The sequence below is a fragment of the Stomoxys calcitrans genome, chromosome 2 (genome assembly GCF_963082655.1).
Source record: "Stomoxys calcitrans chromosome 2, idStoCalc2.1, whole genome shotgun sequence".
Taxonomy (NCBI): domain Eukaryota; kingdom Metazoa; phylum Arthropoda; class Insecta; order Diptera; family Muscidae; genus Stomoxys; species Stomoxys calcitrans.
The window spans coordinates 40,302,512-40,325,955 of NC_081553.1; the positions used below are offsets into that span (position 1 = coordinate 40,302,512).

The following is a 23,444-nucleotide window of genomic DNA, read 5'->3' on the forward strand; positions in this document are numbered from 1 at the left end:
TGAAGGATATATATTTATATATAGAAAAAATAAAAAAAAAATCCGTCTGTATGTCTGGCGACTTCTTTTCTGTGATCAATAGACATCTTTCATGCCTCTCCTTTGGATGATTAATAAAAACCATATGATGGGCTGATTAGTATTGGGTTGCCCAAAAACTAATTGCGGATTTTTCATATAGTCGGCGTTGACAAATTTTTTCACAGCTTGTGACTCTGTAATTGCATTCTTTCTTCTGTCAGTTATCAGCTGTTACTTTTAGCTTGCTTTCGAAAAAAGGTGTAAAAAAAGTATATTTGATTAAAGTTCATTTTAGTTTTTTTTAAATGCAAGTTTTTTAAAAATGCATTTACTTTCTTTTAAAAAATCCGCAATTACTTTTTGGGCAACCCAATATAAACAAAAGATTTAAGACACAAACTCTGAAATTCATCCCTTAAATAAAAAGACTTAAGACACAAACAAACTCGAATATTTTATCATGAAATTAATTTTCTTTTTGTTTACAATTTACTCTGTGACAGAAGAAAGAATGCAATTACAGAGTCACAAGCCGTTGAAAAAAATTGTCAACGCCGACTATATTACTACTATATTACCGACAATTACTTTTTGGGCAACTCAATATTTAGGAGCTGTATCTAAATCTAAACCGATTTCGAGCAAACTTTTCAGATATTGTGGTCGTAGTCGAGAAAAGCGTTGTACAAAGTTTTGGCAAGATTGGTGAATAAATGCGCTTGCAGTGGCTATAGGAGCGAAAACCGAGCGATGTATATGTATAAGAGCTATATCTATGAAAATTCTATCTGAAATTCTATGAAATTCAGCAGTAATATCGAGAGTCAAGAGAAAATCCTTCCTGCTAAATTTCGACAGAATAGGATAACAAATGATCACATTATTAAAATATTAGTTCAAATCGGATGAACATATATATGGGAGCTATATCCAAATCTGAACCGATTTTTTTCAATTTCAATAGTCTTCGTCCCTAGGCCGAAAACATGCCTGTACCGAATTTTAAAACGATCGGATGACTACTGCGACCCGAACTTTGTACACAAATAAACATGGACAGACGGACGGACCTAGCTAAATCGAATCAGCAAGTGATTCTGGGTCGATCGGTTTACCTACTTCTGGAATTACAAACAAATGCACTAAGTTATACCACCCTGTACCATAGTAGTGGTGTAGGGTATAATGATATTCGATCTCACGGTCAAACAATATTGGAAAAGATTTATATTATTTTATTATTAAACTTAAACCAATAAACCCCGATCATCGATTCCGCTGTCCAATGTTGATGAAATTTCATATATTTACTATTGACGGTATTTTATTGTAAATATCTAAAAATTGTTTTTTTTTTTTTCAACTGTTTTAAATTTATTTTGCCGCCCGAATGACATAACGACCTCAGACTTGTAATTGCGCTTCTCCTTTATTTTTACCATAAATCGAATTTTGAACTAAATTTGCGATTTCTTTATTTCATGTTGAGTCAGTAGCTATAAACAATACATACGACGGACGAGTATATTTGTAAATGGCATAAGTAAATTTCAAATGAAAGTCAACTGCAGATTATCACCGGAATTGAATAACTTTTTGTAAATTCCAAATAATTTCATAGTCCATATGGCGAAAAATATAAATTGTCATTATTATTGTATAATCCGTTCAATCGGTGGAACGAACCACTCCACTACTACAATTCAATTTGTTTATTTTTGTTGTGGTTTCTAAAGATTTCTGTGTGTGTGTGTGTGTGTGAGGCGTGCATTGCATTCGCAAATAATTTCTCCCAGAAAAGGGGACTCCGAATAATTCTGCCGCTGCCAACGCCATCCGTCACCTATGCCTCTGCTGCTTGCTTACCTGTCATCGGACAATTCAAAACTCCTAAACGCCTTGCTGCTGCTGCAGTTCAAAAGTACTTCATATTCATAAGAGCTAGCGCACAAGCTTTGGTTTCCCAGTAGGTTATGGTTTTATTGTAAAAAAAACGAGTAAAAAAAGCAAACCGTCAACAATAACAACAACATAAATAACAACAACAGAAATCAATGATTAACACTGTCGTTTTCATTTGTGTAATCTTAATGACGATAAAAAAATAAACAGAGAGCTGGCAGTATTTGCTCTCTCCCTCTCCCTCTCTCTCTCTCTCTCAATCTCTTGATTATGGATACAATATTAGCAAAATAAAGTAGTACAGAAAAAACAGAACAGGTTGTAGAGCTGTTTGAATTTGTTATTGTATTTGAATTTATGATCAATAAAAAGGCTTTAACAACAGGTTTAATGTACTTTTTTTCAACTTTGTTTTTATTATGTTTATGTTTATATGTGTTTGATCATATTGCTTGCATATTGATATATCTATCTATTGCTTCGCAAAGAGTTACAATCATACGTACCTACATACAATTTGATATGCCATACAATACAAAAAGCAAGTGAATGTGATTTGCATTTAAGATATTGACACTTCAGCATTGTGCGCCTTATAACCCCATGCGTTGTTGAGTGTAAATACATGGGAATAAAAAGTTTATTAAATATTGGTATACAATATTTGCACAGAAAGAAAAAAAAAAGAAATAAACTATAATTAATAAACTGTATAATAAAATAATTTAGAAACAGCATTTTGTCTGATAAAGTATTTTAAGCGTTTCTTATGATATCAACAAATCGCTATATTGGTTTCCCGTTTATGACACCAATATATCACTATTTTAATGGTTATACTCAGAAAAAATTGTTAGTAGAAACAACAACAAAATTTGCGGGTAACAGCAAATAAGTAAAAGCGTGCCAAGTTCGGCCGGGTCGAACCTTGGGAACCCACCACCATGGATGCTGCTAAGAATTTATACAAAATAAATTTAGTTGAAATGCATAAATTTATTCTACATACCAAACCTCTGCCAAAACATCAACAATTAAAGCTTCAGCGAACCGAACAGGGATAATCGAAAGACCGGTTTATATGGGAGCTATATCAGGTTACAGACCTAATTTGACCGTACTTGACACAGTTGATAAGAGTCATAAGAGAACACTACATGCAAAATTTCAGCCAAACCGGACAAAAATTGCGGCTTCCAGGGGCTCAAAAAATCAAATCGGGATATCGGTTAAGCTGCTTATGTGTCTACTCGAAACAAACAAATAAACAAAGCGTAAAAAGCACAACCCCACACAGAAAACAAGTAAAAAAGCGTTAGGATCGACCGAACTTTGAATACTCACCACCACGGGTATATATATGTAAATCACCTTTTGTCAAAATCCGATGAAAAATGCATAACTTATGCCCCATAGCAGCTATATGGAAATGTAATCCGATAAGGACCAAATACTAATAAGTTTAAGTCATTGTTCTATTGTGTATAACGAAATGTTGGTCTTTTTAGTAGCTACATCTAAAATTAAACCGATCTGAACCATATACGACACGGATGTCGAAAAGCCTAACATTAGTCACTGTCCCAAATTTCGGCGACATCGGACAATATATGCGCCTTTTATGGCTCCAAAACCTTAAATCGAGAGATCGATCTTTATGGCAGCTATATCCAAATCTAGACCGATCTGAGCCAAATTGAAGAAGAATGTCGAAGGGCCTAACACAACTCACTGTCCCAAATTTCGGCGACATCGGACAATAAATGCGCCTTTTATGGGCCCAAAACCTTTAATCGACAGATCGGTCTATATGGCAGCTATATGTAAATCTTAATCGATCTAGGCCAAATTGCAGAAATATGTCGAGGGGCCTAACTTAACTCATTGTCCCAAATTTCGGTGACATCGGACAATAAATGCGCCTGTTTTTGGGCCCAAAACCTTGTATCGAGACATCGCTGTATATGGCAGCTCTATTCAAATCTGGACCGATCTTGGCCAAATTGTAGAAGAATTTCGAAGGGCCTAACACAACTTACTGTCCCCAATTTCGGCGAAATCGGACAATAAATGCGCCTTTTATGGGCCCATAATCTTAAATCGAGAGAATGGTCTATATGGCAGCTATATCCAAATCTGAACCGATTTGAGCCAAATTGAAGAAAGATGTCGAAGGGTCTAACACAACTCACTGTATCAAATTTCGGCAAAATCAAATAATAAATGTGGCTTTTATCCGCCTAAGACCCCAAATCAGGAAATCGGTCTATATGACAGATATATCCAAATCTGGACCGATCTCCGCCAAATTGAAGAAGGGTGTCGAAAGACCTAACACAACTCACTGCCCCAAATTTAAGCTAAATCTAATAATAAATGTGGCTTTTCTGGGCCTAAGACCCTAAATCGGGGAATCGGTCTATATGGCAGCTATATCCAAATCTACACCGATCTGAGCCAAATTGACGAAGGATGTCGAAGGGCCTAACACAACTCACTGCCCCAAATTTCAGCAAAATCGGATAATAAATGTGGCTTTAATAGGTCTAAGACCCATAATCGGCGGATCGGTCTATATGGGGGCTATATCTTGTTATAGTCCGACATATCCCATCTTCGAACTTAATCTGCTTATGGACAAGTAAAGAATCTGTGCAAAGTTTCAGCTCAATATCTCTATTTTTAAAAACTGTTGCGTGATTTCAACAGACGGACATGGCTAGATCGTCTTCGATTTTTACGCTGATAAAGACTATATATACTTCATAGGGTCGGAAATGAATATTTCGATGTGTTGCAAACGGAATGACGAAAGGAATATACCTCCATCCTTCAGTGGTGGGTATAAAAATATCACAAAAATATTTCCAATTAAAACTTTAATTGAAAATAAAAGTGTTTTCAATTAAAAATTTTATTGAAAATAAAAATGGTTACAATTAAAAAATTAATTGAATCAATCATTTTTTTTTTTTGTTGAATCATGACTTCTTGTCAATTACCATCGAGATTGCAATGTTGGCAAATTTCTATAAAAAAAATTAATTGATTTAATTATTTTTTTAATTGAATATGCAATACTTTTAATTGAAATTTTTTTCAAAAACTATGATTGATATGATTATTGAAGCAGTTTCAATTAAAAAATTAATTGGATCAATTAATTTCGTAATTGAACCCCATTTTTATTTCTTCAATGCGACAAAAACTTAACAATAATTTGTTTTTATTTTTTTTTACTTTCAGTCTCTGTAACACCACCACCTCAAAGGCCATGGATTCCTTTGGCAAAACCCAACAAAAACAGACCAGCCTGTAAGTGTGAACTTTCGCTCTTCCCTGGGAATAAAAAATAATCTTTTTCTCTTTCCTTCTTAGGCTTATTCACTGTCATGTGCTACAATGTGCTGTGTGACAAATATGCCACAAGGCAAATGTATGGCTATTGCCCTTCATGGGCTCTCAGTTGGGAATATCGCAAAAAGGCCATACTAGATGAAATTCGTCATTATTCGGCAGACATTATCAGCTTGCAGGAAATTGAGACGGAACAATTTTATAATTTCTTTTTGCCGGAACTAAAGAATGATGGCTATGAGGGTATATTCTCACCCAAGTCCAGGGCCAAGACAATGTCGGAAGTGGAACGCAAATATGTGGATGGTTGCGCCATATTCTTTAGGACCTTGAAGTAAGTAAAGAAGAAAACGAAGTTTTTGTTTAAAGAGATTATTTTATGGGTGTTTTTGTTTGTTTTCGTTTCCAGATTCTCTCTTATCAAAGAACATTTGATTGAATTCAATCAATTGGCAATGGCCAACGCTGAAGGCTCGGACAACATGCTGAATCGTGTAATGCCCAAAGACAATATTGGCCTGGCCGCCTTACTCAAGGTCAAAGAGAATGCCTGGGATCCCGAATTGGATGTCTCGCAATCCTCGCAAGCCCTGCTGGTCTGCACCGCCCACATACATTGGGATCCGGAATTTTGCGATGTCAAACTCATACAGACCATGATGCTAAGCAATGAATTGAAATCGATTATTGACGAGGCCAGTCACAGTTTTCGACCTGGCCACAAGAATGATGTGAACAGTGTACAGCTGTTGTTGTGTGGCGATTTCAATTCATTGCCCGACTCTGGTGTCATCGAGTTCCTGAGCAAGGGACGCGTCAACATGGATCATGGCGACTTCAAGGATATGGGCTATAAATCATGCCTGCAACGTTTACTCTCGAATGATACCACAGAATTTACGCATTCCTTTAAGTTGGCCTCGGCCTACAGCGAGGACATAATGCCCCATACAAATTATACATTTGACTTTAAGGGAATCATTGACTATATATTCTATACGAAGACGGGCATGGTGCCGTTGGGCCTGCTGGGGCCCATATCGAATGATTGGCTACGCGAAAATAAAGTCGTAGGCTGTCCGCATCCTCACATACCCTCCGATCATTTTCCACTGTTGGTGGAATTGGAACTGATGCATACGGCAAGTCAACAATTGCCACCAAATGGCTTGATCAGTCGGCGGTAGCAATAAAACGCCGAACAGCAAAGTCATCAATGCCGCCGTCGTCGTCGCAGCCGCTGCAGTAACAAGACAACGTTAACAGCCTTTTATAACAGCAACAACAACAACATAAAGAGCAACTATAACAACAACAACAACACATCAAACATTATCAAAATTTTCATCATCACCATCATTATCAACAAGCGCAAGAAATTCTGCATTGTTCTTAAGAAGCAGCACTTGTTCTGTCCCTGTAGCAGGTTTGTAAGCAGCAGCAGCAGCACCACCACCACCCAGCCGTTAGGATTTTTTGATTCTGGTAATCATAATGCAAAAGCTGCCAACGTTGTCCATCAACAACAAAATTTGCAAATAAATCCTTCTCATATCGCCGTAGCCTTTTTATTTGTCATTGATTTCTATGTTAAAGTAGCTCGCTCCCAACTCCTTCTCACCCTCATTGTCCTTTACATCATAAAAAATTTATACAAAATCATAAGAGAAATTATAAAAAAATCTTCAACCACAACAAACACCACCACCACCTTCAACACAAGGACCACAAGAACAATCTTTTTCAAACAACAGCAACTACAACCACTGATGTCATCATGATCATAACGGAAAACCAAGCAACTACACCACTGATGTCATCATGATCATAACGGAAAACCAAGCAACTACAAATTTAATAATAATAATAAAAACAACAACAACACAACCAACAAACAAATAAAACATAATTTATTTTTTAAGTTTTAAAAATTTAATTAATTAAACAACAAACAAAAAACACAAAACTTAGCAATTTAAATCTAAATCTTTAGTTTCCTTTCTTTACTTATCTTACAAAGAAACTCCTTTTTTTTCCCCCTCTCTCAAACACCCACCCTTATACCAACTATGAGTACACAGAGAAAAAGTATTATAAGAAAAACTCTTTTTTAATTAAAAAATTAATTGATTTGATTAAGGGCTTATCGTTAATATGCCCAAAACGAGCAGAAAACCCAAACAAATACAGGTAGCACTGCCAAACTAGGGATCTTTGAAATGACATGTTCCACAAAAAAAAAAAAGAAAAATTTTTTATGGAAAATTTAATTGAAAATAAGAATGCATTCAATTAAAAAAATATTTGAATCAATAATTTTTTAATTGAAGTTATTTTTTTTAATTTAAAGTGTTATTGAGAATGCTGAATTCACTGAATAAGGTTAAGTCAAGCGATCAGCCGACATACTTTTTTTTTTAATTTTTGACAGTACTTGGCATTGGGGGTGTCAATTTGTTCCCTTTTTTACATTCATTCATTGTTTACGTTTTCTCCTATTTGATGACATTTTCAATCGCCAGATTTGACATTTTTATGGGGCCTTTCCACTTTATGTTTTCGTAAGTGACCTAACATTCTATTAGTCAGGATTCACTGAATAAGGTTAAGCCAAGCGAACAGCCAACATACATTTTTTGTTTAATTTTTGACAGTACTTGGAATTGGGGATGGCAATTTGTTCTCGTTTTACATTCATTCTTTGTTTAAGTTTTCTCCTAGTTGATGAAATTTTCATTTGCCAGCATTGACATCCCTAATGATGTTCATGGGGCCTTTCCACTTTGTGTTTTCGTAAGTGACCTAACCTTATATTAGTGAATGCTGTTGAGAATGTTAGATTTTTCAAATTTAAAATTAATGTTAAGAATATCATCGTACACAGAAAAAAATTTCATGAAAATTTTATTCAATTAAAAATAACATTTTTTCATAAATTTAATTTTTAGTATCTTTTACGGAAGCATTGATTGATAATATCATTTTGGTGACTAGCGTAGTTTCAATTAAAAAATTAATTGGATAAATTAATCGAAACAGATTTTTTTTTTATTGAAATGAAAGTGACATACAGACCATTGGCGGACGTTTCGGGTGCTTGGTTAGGGCCCCAACATCAAAGCCATCGTGTTCACTGAGCCTCCCGTTTGCCGGCTCACAGTTCCAAGCTTGCTTGTCTCTGATATAAGAGCTTGGAAATGCCCTTTATGTTCTAAGCTTGTACGCACCAGAGACAGGAAAGTTGGCAACTGTGAGGCGGCAGACGGGAGGCGATGGCGTTGATGATGGAACCATAACTTAGCATTCTGTCCATTCTACCTGCATGTCTGTTGTAATCACTTAAAACTTTTCATTCTAGTTATATTAGGTCTGTTCGTGTGTTTTTTCAGTAAAAATTTGCAGGAGAGTAAGAACAGCCTTTACGCTCTTTTGCTATTTAATTAAACAGCCGGTTTTCATAAAACAGCTGTTTAATGCTGCAAATTTCGGCTGGGAAAAAACACCAGTAAAAATTTGCAAGCTCTCAATTACCAAACTCCATAAGCGTAGAAAGGCCTCTGGGGGGTGGAATAAGCTCCCCCAGGAAAATTTTAGCACAAAAAAAATCTCCCCCCACTACCAGAATTTTAAAAAATTTAATTTTTGCCGGCAAAATTTTCTAATTTTATTTCTTTTTAAAGGGTTTTAGACCCCCTCCCCCAGAAAGCTGGACTGGCTTCGCTAATGCAAAACTCAACATTTTTCTCACTCTCATCCTCTCATCTGCTGGCAAAAAAAAGTACGCGAACCACCACCAGTAACAATTTGTGCAAATTTAAAAAAAAAAATGTTGAATACGCGAACAAACCTCATTCTCATGGTCAAACAGCCCCTAAATTCACTAATAGAAGATCAAATCACTTACAAAACCATAAAGTAAATAGACCCCATAAACATCATTAGGATTGTCAAAATCTACCTATTGTGAATGTTACAACACATGTCAGTAAATTTGTTTTTTTACAAAATTCTTTTTTTGCTCGCTCTCACTCACTCTCTCTCTTCTGCTGGCACGAAGTACAATTTGTGCAAATTTCCACAAATTTTTGAATACACGAACACACTTATTCATTCTCATGGTCAAACAGCCTGTATCAGGATTCACTAATAGAAGGTTAAAACCCCGTTTACACTGCTCATTAAATTCCGATTTAAGACTCTCGTCAGCTGATTTTATAAAGGGAAAACAGATAATTGAGCCATTAAATCCAGATTTAAAGAGCAGTATATCTGCCTATTGTGAATGTAAACAAATGCCAGTTAATTTTTTTTTCTCTTACAAAATTCAGCAGATATTTTCCAAATTTAAAGAGCAGTGTAAACGGGGTTTAAGTCGCTTACAAAATCATAAAGTGAATAGACCCCATGAACATCATTACGAATGTCAATATAGGCCTATTGTGAATGTTAACAAATGTCATCGACACATTTTTTCTTTTAATTTTACATCTTTTCCAAATACGGAAGCAAAAAAAACGTTAACAATGACAAGTTTGACAAGCTTAATGACAAAAATTCAAAAAATTGCATGTCGGCTGATCGCTTGGCTTAACTTTGGGAGATTGATGAAAAATAAATTTTTAAAAATGAAATTTTTAATTGCAAAATGTTTCTTGATTTTTTTTTGTGTAAATGAAAATGGGATTTTAATTTAAATAATAAATTTTTTCTTTAAAAAATGTTCAATTTTTCTATAAAAAAAACCTTTCGACAGATTATTAATAAATATATTTTTTAATAAAAATGTTTATTTTTAAATATTTTTTTTTTTAATTTAATAATTGTTTGCTTAATCATATGAACTAATAATAGAAGTTGTTTTCCACCAAAAAATAAACGTCTACTAAACTTATACATTTTTTCAATAAAAAGTCAAAAGTGAGATATGATTAATAAACACTATGTTAGCTAAGTTTTTGTTTAAAATAATTTAATTTGTTTAAGTTTACATACAAGATAGGCCAATAATTTAAAATTATATTTTTTTATAAAAATAATCACTTTTTTAAACCAAGTTTTCAAAGTTCAATTAATATTTTTTTGTGGAACGAAAACTTTTTCCATAATTGTAAAAATAAGAGAAATTTTATGAAATTCTCATAAAAAACAATAATTTCGTTAAAATAAAAAGTAATAAGTGTTAATTTTAGTTAATTCATGAGTTTTCTAAAAAGGCTATTTATTTTTCATATCAATTATGACTTTAATTGAGTCCAATTTTCAAATAACTGTTTAATTAAAATTGTTTTTTGACACTACATTTCTTAACCAAAAAATATTTAAAATTGCATCAACAAAATATTTAGAAATTAATCAATTTTCTTTGACAATAATATATTTTTAACAAACCTTGATTAATATTTTTAATTGAATTACATTTTCAATTAATTTATTAATTAAACAGATTTTCCTATAATATTTTAAAAGCCTTATTAAATTATTCATTTCATTTTCCATCAAGTTTCTTATAAAACAAATTATATTATAAAACGTTTATATTATTTAACAAAACCTTCTCATTTTCAAATAATTTTTTTAATTAAACATTTTTTCTTATACATTTTTTTTCTGTGTACCATAGCTTTTTAACTACTCCTTTATGTTAGTTATCTCTATCACTCTCTTTACATCTCTCAGTCTATTACTCTCTTCATCAGTTATAGTTCTTTCCCTCTAACTCACTTTTTTTTCAACCAAAGCTTATTTTTTCCAGCTGCATAAATCTTTTATTTTTGTTTTCTTAGTGTTCATTTTTCATTTTTTTACACTTCGGCTAGAAATGTATTAATTTATTATCGTACATACGTTCATAATTGCTATAGAAAAAATCCCAGCACGATCTATCCTATTTTGTACCTTTTTTCTCTTTTCTTTTATACTCCTCTTAAGCTTAAATCAGACAAAGGTAATATAAACAACAACAACAAATACAAACAAACAAACAAAAAAACAGTTGAGATGAGTTATGGATATTTTACAAGAATGTTTTAAGTTTTATTGTGATTTAACTACAATTAATTGATTATTAATTTAGAAAGTTCTATATAAAACAAAAATTCGAAATATATGCGAATTTAATACTCTGGTCTTTACGAAAACCTAATTTTTGTTTAATTTAATTGGTAATAACTTGCCGGTAAAACCATTAAAATGAACGACTCAGATGTATTGGCCAATTCGTGAATTGCTGTGTTTTATTTTAGTACTTGATAGACAAGCCGTGAAGGGCAAAAATAAAACGCAAAAAAAGTTTCCAGTGCAAGTCTGTTTGCTTGCCATGAGGTTTGCCAACCTGTCAAAACAATACGTGGAAAAAAAAGTGAAAATACTTGTAAATGTAATGAATAAAATTTGCAAACCATGTGTGGGCACAGAAGTCAGATAAAACGTACTAATTTTAGTTATATTTTGTCATTCACAATAGAGGATCTTTGCGGGTGGCCACACACCGATATGTGAAAAACATATCATGGCAATCCTGATAACAGATGTTCTATATAAAGCTGCCATTAGACGATAAGACATGTCATATGTAATATCAAAAACAGCAGATCTGAAAGTTGTACACATCGTGTGATACATAAGAAAAATTTAATATGACAAATAGATTTTGGAATAGATATGCAACTTTTTCGATCGAACATATGTGTAGATACAGGGTTCACAGAATAAGGTTATGCCAAACGATCAGCCGATATAAATTTTTTTAATTTTTGGCAGTACTTGGCATTTAGGATGTCAACTTGTTCTCTTTTTACATTCATTCTTTGTTTACGTTTTCTCCTGTTTGAAGACATGTTCAATCAGCAGATTTGACACCCTTAATGATGTTCATGGGGCCTATCTTTATGTTTTGCAAGTGACCTAACCTTCCAATAGTGAATCCTGATATAGATACACGTCTATAAAAAGTACAATACATATGAGAATACATGTCGATTAGAGCGCACTCTGTTCGTATTGGACGTACAAGTCTTATGAGTACAGAAAGTGAAAGCTCATTTGATGCAAAATGATGAGCTTCATTTTCCCGTTCTGTGTAGGTACTTGCGGAAGTATCTCTCTCCAGAGATTGCCTACGTCACATAGAAGTTTATTGGGTCGAGTTATAAACTTACGGCTACTAAGTCTATTGAAAAATATGCAATGGATGAGCTTAAAGGTCCATATGCTTCGCGTGTCATTATTCCATCATGACTGCCAAATGCTCAGCGTGTCTTGTCGAATTTCTTCCAATATGGATTCCTGTTGGGGGTTCAGTTTGACGTCATATATTTTCACCAACTCTAGGGTCTGTAAGTCTATTGGAACCATACCGTCAATGATAAGAACTTCGGGTACAGACACTCTTCGGTAAGATGAATTAGCTCTTAGAGTGAATTAACTCATTTGGTCTGTAGGAATTTACCCCAAATCTCGCCTTCATATAAAAGAATACCATTGCAGGCCTCCATCGTTAACCACCTGCCTGATATAGGTCCTCCGATGTTCGCCATTTATCGGCCTAATTGGCCCGTAATCTTTACCGCTTTTGTTTTCGCGTAAACGTCAATTTGGTATCGAGAAGTAACCCTAGGTATTTCAACTGTCTTCTAGTGAATAAGACGACGTCCTCGATCCGCATGACTATCTCTATGGGGATGTAATTCCCCGTGAGAAAGAGTAGCTCAGAGTAGTCTTTTGCACTGCCAACTGTAGCCCGTGAGATTCCAATAAATGTCTAGTTCAGATCATGACCTGTTGTAGTCTTCGTTGCTCCTCGTCCGTATTCTTGATGATGATGACTCTGCTACGAGTTCAGCGGTTGGCCACAACCTCAACTACGTCCTCTAAAGCCTCTATTGTCGACTTCCCTGGCGTCTCGAGAATGCTCTTCCTTGCTACATTAATTAACTATTCCATGTAGTAAAGACCTGTTTTGGCTATGTTTGAAGCCAGTTGGAGTGCATGGGGTAATAGTCAAGCCCGATACTGCCGATTTTGTGGTTATAAGCCTTACATCATTAAACGGTTCTACGGCTGAAATCTATAGGTACTTAGAGACTTTATTGCGCATAACCAGCTATGGACCAGAGAGGCATATCTTTGACAAACAGATTGATGACTCTACGGCATGGTGAATGAGAATGCTCAAAATGAATGGTGAATGAGAATGAATGAATAAGAAAGAATTGTAAGTGATTGCAGCAGTTCGCCAGACATCTCCATGGCGTCAACCTTGGTTAGCAAATGACGTTAGGTTGGCTAAAAGAGAGTGCGGGTTCTAATTCGTCTACTACCGCAAAGCTACGCCCAATCTAGTAATCGGCTTGCCATGCGCTCTAAATTTGAAAAATATCACCGATGAAATCTATGCAAGGATTTCTGAGCTATTCTCAAACTCCTTAATCGTTGCTTGAACAGAACTCAACTGAGGCACAATCATACAGACGGATTCCTTTCTCTCATCATTAGCCAAGACACTTGAGATACTACTCCTGGGCATTATCCTCCTCCATCTTAATGGTTCTTATGCAAACCATCATCGTGCAAATGCAACATTCCACTAAGGAACAGGTGCAAACTTCTCAAGTCCGAGTTTAAGCTGAGTCCGAACGGCGTGCCGCAGTCCGACATCTCTTGGGATAGAAGTTTTTACATGGCATAGTACCTCACAAATGTAGCCAGCATTAGGGGGGAAAAATCACTGCTGAACATTTTTTCTGATGGTCTCGTCAGGTTTTGAACCCAAGCTTTCAGTGTCATATGCTAACTTCTGCACTACGGTGACCACCATTATGACTGAGTCTCAATTACGAGACAAAGATACCTGCTCTTGCATTATTATATTGTCTAAGCGATATCATCTAGGTTACTATGAAAAAAGCCATCCAAATCATCTTATTGATAGTCAACCGAGGCGGTTTTAAAAAGGTGGTCTCACGCGAACAGCTGTTTACATCCCGCGAGGTTTGACCGTATTAAGATGACAGAGTTTTGTTTGCTTTTTTTTTTTTTGTTATCTTATTTCTCGCATATTTTCTGCTCATGTACGCACATGTATACAAACACGCACACAAATTCTTTGAGTGTATTGGCAAATGTCGATCAGCTTGATGACAACATAGCGGATTGCACCATATTATTCGTGGTTGTTGACAAATGAGACCACCTTTAATTGTTTCGTCATGATAGGCAACCAAGATTCACTAATATGTATAAGGTTGTTCCACACAACACAAAGTGGGTAGGTCCTATGAACATCATTAAGATTGTCAAAATCTGCCTATTGTGAATGTTAATATATTTTATTTAAAATTTTTTCTCTGCCAAAATACAACATATTGCATATACCAGCTGTGTTTTATTTTAGTGCAGTGTAATGAAATTTGTGTGAAAATGACATTTATCCAGGACAACGAAGTTCTGCAGGCTTATGTAGAACATCTCAGGATTGCCATGATATGTTTTTCATAATATAGTGTGGCCATTCGCAGAAATCCGCTATTGTGAATGGCAAAACAAAATTTAAAGCAATTATTTATAAATATACTTGCACAAATCTTAATACATTTTTGTTTACATTTAATTCAAATGTAAACAAACACACATTGCAAACAAGTCAGAAAAACGTAAACAATAACAAGTTTGACAAGCTTAATGACGAAAATTCAAAAAAAATTTATATCGGCTGATCGCTTGCCATAACCTTGTTAAATGAAACCTGATAGACAACCACCGGCCGAAAGTATCAGGTGTGGATTTCAGTAGTACACTCCCTCTGCTAAGAGTGTATTGGCTAAGATTGATGCCAACGTTCTAGATGTGTGCCCCGCTTGTAATCAGGGAACACACGTCTGTCTGGCCCACATCCTACTATATTGAGCGCCCCCGGTAGCTGCAGCGTGCATGGATTAAAAATTTCGTCTTCTAGGAAGTAAAATCAAAACACTGAGTCCTACAGACGGACATGTTTAGATCGACTATGAATGTGAAGACGTTGAAGCTAATTTGATGTGTTACAACAGAAAGACAATGGTCTCAATTACGGCATACGTGATCGGGCGTTCTTTCGTATCCAATGATATTTCATCTCGTATTAAATGGTTTTTATACCCCTTTTATAAACATTTTAATGTTAAATTTTTTATAAATTATAATGGACTAAAATATTTGCGTTCTTAAATTTCAAAAATTCTCTTCCAACAAAGAAATACATAATTCACAATAGAGCGATTTCGAACGGTTTTACTCGTTCACGTATGCGGTAATTCGGCCCCAGCAACCGATTTGCCGCATACGTCATCAAAAACGCTTTCGTATCGAATGAAAGTTCATTTCGTATTTAGTGGATGCTATGCCACTTGTATAAACATTTTTATGTCAACGTTTTTATAAATAGTGATGGATTCAAACAATTGCGTTCCTAAATTTCAAAAACTCCCATTCAATATAGAGATACATAGTTCACAATAGAGCGATTTTGAACGTTTTTACTCGTTCACGTATGGCCCCTGGAATCGAATTACCACATTCGTGATCGAAAACACTTTCGTATCGAATGAAAGTTCATCTCGTATTAAATGGATGTTATACCACTTTTATACACATTTTAATGTCAATTTCTTTATAAATCGATTTAAATATTTGCATTATTTAATATCAAAAATTCCCTTTCAATAAAGAAATACATAATTCACAATAGCGACATTTCGAATGGTATGCGGTAATTCGGTTTCAGATTAATAAACCCTCCATATGATCATGGATTAAAAATCTTATAAAATATCCTAAAACATTTCATTAAGATTTTGTTTTGTCTGTTGGCATTTTGCTCTGCTTGCCATTTTAAATACAATGCAAAAATTTACCCCATTTTTAATTCACAATAACCCACAGTTTTTAGTTTCCCTTCAAGCATTTTTAAAACATTTTCCATTGCCTGCATTAAAAGCAAAGTACTAAGCAATAAATTAAAAAAAAATTAAACAAAATCAGAGACAAAGTTTTATAGCAATAACGTTGTAAGAAAAATACAAAAAGAAAACTCAAATGGAAACAAATTGAAAATCAAGTTAACTCCCCCCAAGATGAAAACAAAACTTAAAATTTACCAAAAACTATAATAAAGCAGCCTGACGCACACAGATTTTAACTTCTAGTACTTATAACCTTATCTTTTTTTGGCATTATCCCTTTCCCAAAATATACTTTTTTTTAGTGTAGTTTTTAAATATGATTTTTATAAAATTATATGCAGAAATTGTGTTATGCCATAAATACTAACTTCCTAACGGTGACTAAATTTATGCCTCACATATGAATGGCTTTTGTTCTCTTATTACCAAATCATTAGTTTTCAAATATAAAATCAGCTGATTTTGACACATCAAGCGAATAAAGTCTGTTCTTTAATCGTTCGACACATCCTCAGTGGGTTTGCCTGTATAATTCTCACCTCAACGTTTTGTTAAGCATTTTCACAAACCTCCTGTCATTCTTTTAACAAACCTCAGAGACATATAAGACAGACATATAACATACAATACATTAATATACATATATTTTCTTATAACATAATAAAATATTTTCCTATATAATGAAAAAATTAAATTCTCTTTTATAAAATTAAGTTCTAATAATACTTTTTTTCTTAGTCTACTGACTAAATTAGTTTATTACTGTTTTTTTGTTTCTCTAACTTCTCAATAAAGTGTCAAATGTTTAATTTTAGATTAAAAAAAAAAGAAATACCCACAAAAAAATTTGATTTTACCTCCAACCCACCCTTGTTCTCAATATTTTCTGATATCTTTTCATATCTACATGAAGTTTTTTCATAATTTCATTTTTAAATAATAGTAATTTTCTTAGTTTCTAAGTGATAAAAAAAAATAAATTATACATTGTAAATTATGCACTTCGAAAAATAAGAAGATAAGAAAAACATCAACAACAAAAAATACAAATTTATAGAAAATATATCATAAGATCTATAAATCATCAATCTGAGAATCAACAAACTAAATAAGAACATCAATTTGAAAAAAATCAGACATTATGTCTCTTTAAAACAAAACAACATTAAAAATTCCCTTAAAAAAATAAGCATTACAAATTTGTTTTATTTAAGTTTCAGTTAAATTTTTTTGGGTTCCAAAATCCTTTTACAAACTTCACTTTGAGTTGTAACAAGGAGTTTGTCTGCAAAAAAAAAATAACTCTATACTGAAATATGTGATTAGTGGGCTTGCCCACTGCCCACGTTAGCCAAGGTTAGATTAGGTTGGGCAGGTATGATACTAGGCATTAGTTGTCAAGGTATCCGAGGAGGCCAACATGTGGCCTATTGTGATTCCCAAAGTTCAATCGGTGAAACCAGGGTTCTAATTCTCGCAATCCTTATTGAGCAAGTTTTTCGACAGTGGAAAAGAGAAGATGACCCATCCGACTCTTTGCAAAACAGCCAGCTGCAACGAATAGAAACAAAAGAGAAAAATTGTGAATATACAAAGAAGCTATTGTGAATGAATAAAAAAGATTATTTATGCACAATTAAACCAATTTTGTATATTTTTTTGCTTTCGAATTACAAATTATATTTACAAAACATGTTTACGCTTTGCTTTTAACTTTTTATACCCACCACCGAAGGATGGGAGTATATTAATTTTGTCATTCCGTTTGCAAATCATCAAAATATCCATTTCCGACCCCATTAAGTATATATATTCTTGGTCGGCGTAAAAATCTAAGACGATCTAGCCATGTCCGTCCGTCTGTCTGTTGAAATCACGCTACAGTCTTTAAAAATAGTAATATTGAGCTGAAACTTTGCACAGATTCTTTTCTTGTCCATAAGCAGGTTAAGTTCGAGGTGGGCTATATCGGACTACATCTTGATGTAGCTCCCATAGACCGATCTTTCGATTTAGGGTCTTGGGCCCATAAAAGCCACATTTATTATCCGATTTAGCTGAAATTTAAGACAGTGAGTAATGTTCGGCCCCTCGACGTCCTTCGTCAATTTGGCCCAAATCGGTCCAGATTTAGATATAGCTGCCATATAGACCGATCCGCCGATTTAGGGTCTTAGACCCATAAAAACCACATTTATTTTCCGATTTTGCGGAAATTTGGGACAGTGAGTTATGTTAGGCTCTTCGACATCCTTCGTCATTTTAGACCAGATGGGTCCAGATTTTGATATATCTGCAATATAGACCGATCCGCCGATTTAGGGTCTTAGACCTATAAAAGCCACATTTATTATCCGATTTTGCTGAAATTTGAGACAATGAGTTATGTTCGGCCCTTCGACATCCTTCGTCAATTTGGCCCAGATCGGTTCAGATTCGGATATAGCTGTCATACAGAACGATCTCTTGATTTAAGGCTTTGGGGCCATAAAAGGCACATTTATTGTCCGATTTCACCGAAATTTAGGACAGTGAGTTGTGTTAGGCCCTTCGACATCTTTCGTCAACTTGGCCTAAATCGGTTCAGATTTGGATACAGCTGCCATATGGACCGATATCTCGATTTAAAGCCTTGCCCCCATAAAAAGCGCATTTATAATCCAATTTCACTGAAATTTGCCATAGTGACTTATGTTAGACTTTTCGACCTCCGTGTCGTATATGGTTCAGATCAGTTTATTTTTAGATATAGCTACTAAAAAGACCAATATTTTGTTATACACAATTGAACAATGACTTCTACCTATTAGTATTTGCTCCAAATCGGAACATATTTCGTTATAGCTGCTATGAGGCATAATATATGCATTTTTCACCGGATTTTAACTGGTTTACATACATACCCGAGGTGGTGGGTATCCAATGTTCGGCCCGGCTGAACTTAACCCCTTTTTACTTGTTTTTGTTAATTTACTTGTGTTTTTCAACGTTTTTGTCTTCTCTCATTTCCATCTTCTCACTTCTCTAAAGAAGGAAGCAAAAGAAAACATCAGATTTCTATTCGTTGTAACTCATAGCTGTTTTTTTACTGAGAACAAACGTTCATCTACTCTTTTGTACTGTCTATGGTTTTTCGATTATTAATTCCTTACTAACGTAATATATCAAAAAGTTATCGATTTCGCAGAAAAAAAAATCGATCATCAGGGTATATTTTACCATCTCAAAGGTAAACAAAGCAATTGATGGTTGTTTAAAAAAAAAAAGGATTACTAGTAACAAAATATATAAAAACACGTTTCAATAACGATATGTTACTTTGTTCACAATAAAGGCTGGTACTGTATTCGCTTTTCGCGATATTTTTCTCCGATTACGTTTTTTGGATTATACCCACACTGCTCATTTAATCTGGATTTAAGGCTCTCGTCAGCTGATTCTGTAAAGGGAAAACAGATGATCGAACCATTAAACCCGTATTTAAAGCGCAGTGTAAACGGGGTTTAATAGAACAAAACAACTTGCTGATATCATTCAGTAGGACATGGGTTTTCAACGATGAAAAACGAACATAATTAGTACCAGCCATATTGTTGTTGTTTAATGTGAAAGAGGACCAAAAAATATGTGGCTTACGCCGCTCTCCGATTCCAGTTTAAGTTCAATGATAAGCGGCCTGCTTCTTAATGCTTTAACAGAATGAGCGGGTTGAGGACCGTCGCTTTGAAAAATGCAACTCTGCAAAGAAATGTCAAAATAGCAACTCCCAAAAGTTAAAAAATTTTTCATGGCGAAACAATTAAAGGTGGTCTCATTTGTACAACAACCACAAATCATATGGTGCAATCCGCCATTTTGCCATCAACCTGATCGACGTTTTGCCAACAAACACAAAGAAATGTATGTACGTGTGTGTATACGTGTGCGTACATGAGCAGAACAACAAAGGAAAATCTGACATCTTGATACCGTCAAACTGGCCGGTTGTTTTCAGCTGTTCGCGTGAGACCACCTTTATTAATCCACCTTGACAATTTTTAACTTTGACGACCAAAAACTCTACTTCAAGTGGGACAACACCGAATGACGCTTGGTTTCAAGTGTCAAAGTTGGAAGGTTTTTAACTTTTCCGCGTGGCTTTTGTTGTTGTAACCACATTTTCATGTGGATGTGGGTGAGCAAGCTCGTTCCGGTCCAGAGGACCGATCGCCGCGGAAACAAAGTGGCCATTGGTTATTTAAAGTGTATACGTGTGCGTACATGAGCAGAACAACAAAGGAAAATCTGACATCTTGATACCGTCAAACTGGCCGGTTGTTTTCAGCTGTTCGCGTGAGACCACCTTTATTAATCCACCTTGACAATTTTTAACTTTGACGACCAAAAACTCTACTTCAAGTGGGACAACACCGAATGACGCTTGGTTTCAAGTGTCAAAGTTGGAAGGTTTTTAACTTTTCCGCGTGGCTTTTGTTGTTGTAACCACATTTTCATGTGGATGTGGGTGAGCAAGCTCGTTCCGGTCCAGAGGACCGATCGCCGCGGAAACAAAGTGGCCATTGGTTATTTAAAGTCGCCAATAACTCGTTTTGTCATATCGAGCAGCACAGGCACTCAGTATTTGTGCAAGAGGCGGTGCCACCCGACCTCTCACTGAGACTCTCCGCTGATTGTCCGCGACTGCCTTTGCCGTATGAAGCATTTCACTATTCGCAACCTGCGTACGTGCCCGGTAGCTCGCAGCTAAGCAAAGAACACCACACATATCGTATCTCAAAGTTCCAGCTTGTGTGGTCCACACAGCTATACCATGCCGGATGACCGATATTTTGAAACCAGTATGTGGTCTATGCGCATATCCAATTCCACTGGGATATTTTTTCTCATTAGGGGCAGCAACTTTGTGTTTTGCATCGGAGGTTGCAAACCGTGAGAGTATAGCAAGTCATCAGCTTTTAGCATCACATGACGTAGCGATGTCGAGAGCATATTCTACTGGCTTTCCTGTGATCCGGTGCGCTTCTCCCGATGTAACCTTATATTCAATTGTTGCATCTTTAAAGTACCCTGTTATTCAGGTACATTAAAATCCTCTCGGAGTACCAGAAGCACGTCAAATCATTTGAGACTTCACAACTCAGCGTGACCAAGAGGATTATGAAATAGGTGTCGTGGTTTCATTGCCTAGCCGCCTCTACTACCTCCACCACATCTCTCCTCTATGAGCTCCGAACGTGGACATTCCTGTCCGGAAGCCAAGTTGTTTCATTGCCAGTGCACCCCTCTCAAAGATAATGCCATAAACCGCGGAACAGTGGGTTTTTGAATAGCTCCATGAGCTTTCCGGTCGTGTCTAGCATGTAGAATGACCTGCATGACGATGGAGATGTGGGATGGCCTTTGCATTTGCTTGAGAGCACCAGCTTATGTTTCTTCTATCCACCCAGACAACTCCTTTCTATAGGCACTGGTTGAACATATTCAGAAGAATTTTCAATCTGTTTTCAGCTATTTGCCTGATGAACTCAGCCGGCTTTCCGTCCGGTCCGGAGGCTCTAAATGCTAAAATAGATCGCGGTAGGTCATCTATCGTAATGATCTAATATTGTCAGTGAGCTCCTCCTAATTTTCATCTTCTCAACGATCGCGTCGAGGTAAGAGTGTGTGGACCTTATTTTTATACCCACCACCATAGGATGGGGGTATACCAATCTAGTCATACCGTTTGTAACACCTCAAAATATTGATCTACGACCCCCTCGCCATTCTGAGTTGATCTGTCGAATTCACGATAGCGGTCGAAGGCGTAAAGCTAGCCGCTTGAAATTTTGCGCAGATACTGCACTTGATGTAGGTGTTTGGGGATTGGAAATTGGTCATATCAGTTCAGATTTGGATATAGTTAACCGATCCCCGGATTTGACTTCTTGAGCTATTAGAAGCCTCAATTTTCATCCGATTTGGCTGAAACTTAGAACAAAGTCTTGGGCTATGACTTCCAGCATTCAAGCCAAGTATGATCCGAGTAGGTCTATAAACAGATATAGCCCCCATACAAACCGATCTCCGGATTTAACTTCTTGAGCTTCTAGAAACCTCAATTTTCATCCGATTTGGCTGAAACTTGGAACAAAAACTTGTGTTATTACTTCCAACATCCATGCCAAGTATGATCCGAATAGGTCTATAAACAGATGTAGCCCCCATACAAAGCGATCCCCGGATTTGACTTTTTGAGCTCCTACAAGCCTCAATTTTCATCCGATTTGGCTGAAACTTGGAACAAAGACTTGGGTTATTACTTCCAATATTCATGCTAAGTATTATCCGAAGAGGTCTATAAACAGATATAGCCCCCATACAAACCGATCCCTGGATTTGACTTCTTGAGCTCCTAGTAGCCTCAATTTTCATCCGATCTGACTTCCAACATCCATTCCCAGTACAATCCTAGTCTGGTTATAAACTGTTATTGCCCCCATATAAACCGATCAGAAATTTCACCTGATTTACAACATCATTGCCAAGTTTTATCCGATGCAGCCAATAAGGTGATATAGGCCCCCCTAAATACCGATATCTCGGTATAACTTCTTGAGACCATTGAAGCCTCAATCAATTCCCGATTTGATCGCTACAAAATAATTCAAATACAAATTCAGTTAACAAGGGTAAATTTTTAGCGGAATCGATGTTGGTGGGTATCCAAGATACGGCCCGGATGAACTTAGCACGTTTTTACTTGTTTATGTTTCTCCTATCCATATTCACTGTTCGGCTCCCATCACAACTTTCATCAGACGTCACAAGAGTTTCGGTTATTGTCTTCTCTTAAATCCTCCTCCTTTTCTTTTTTGGTCTTTTCTATTGCGGCAGCGAGCATATTTTTATACCCTCCACCAAAGGATGGGGGTATATTGAAATATTGGTCTAGGACCCCATAAAGTATATATATTCATGATCGCCAAGACATTTTAAATCTATCTAGCCATATCTGTCCGTCTATCGGTGGGAAGCACGCTAACTTTCGAAGGACTAATGTTAGGTGCTTGAAATCTGGGTCTTCAGAACGTTACTAAAAATATCATGGACTGACTTTGTGTCCAATACAGAGCTTCTCAGAAAGATACGTTGTAGTAGTAGTATTACTACTACTAAATTTCCCATGAACAACATTCCACTAAGGAACAGGGGATACTTCTCTCATATCCATGAGTACAGTCCGAT

General features: G+C 35.6%; 1 protein-coding gene across 1 annotated transcript in view; it reads left to right on the forward strand.

The window, feature by feature from the left end:
- The window catches only part of LOC106088732 (CCR4-NOT transcription complex subunit 6-like), a 193,398-nt gene extending 186,317 nt beyond the window's left edge, over window positions 1–7,081 (forward strand). Inside the window, exons 5-7 of the mRNA XM_059363787.1 lie at window positions 5,170–5,238; window positions 5,302–5,614; window positions 5,690–7,081. Coding sequence (XP_059219770.1) covers window positions 5,170–5,238; window positions 5,302–5,614; window positions 5,690–6,467 — 1,160 coding nt within the window. The 3' untranslated portion in view covers window positions 6,468–7,081. The remainder of the gene's footprint in view (window positions 1–5,169; window positions 5,239–5,301; window positions 5,615–5,689) is intronic.
- The last annotated feature ends 16,363 nt before the right edge of the window (window positions 7,082–23,444 follow it).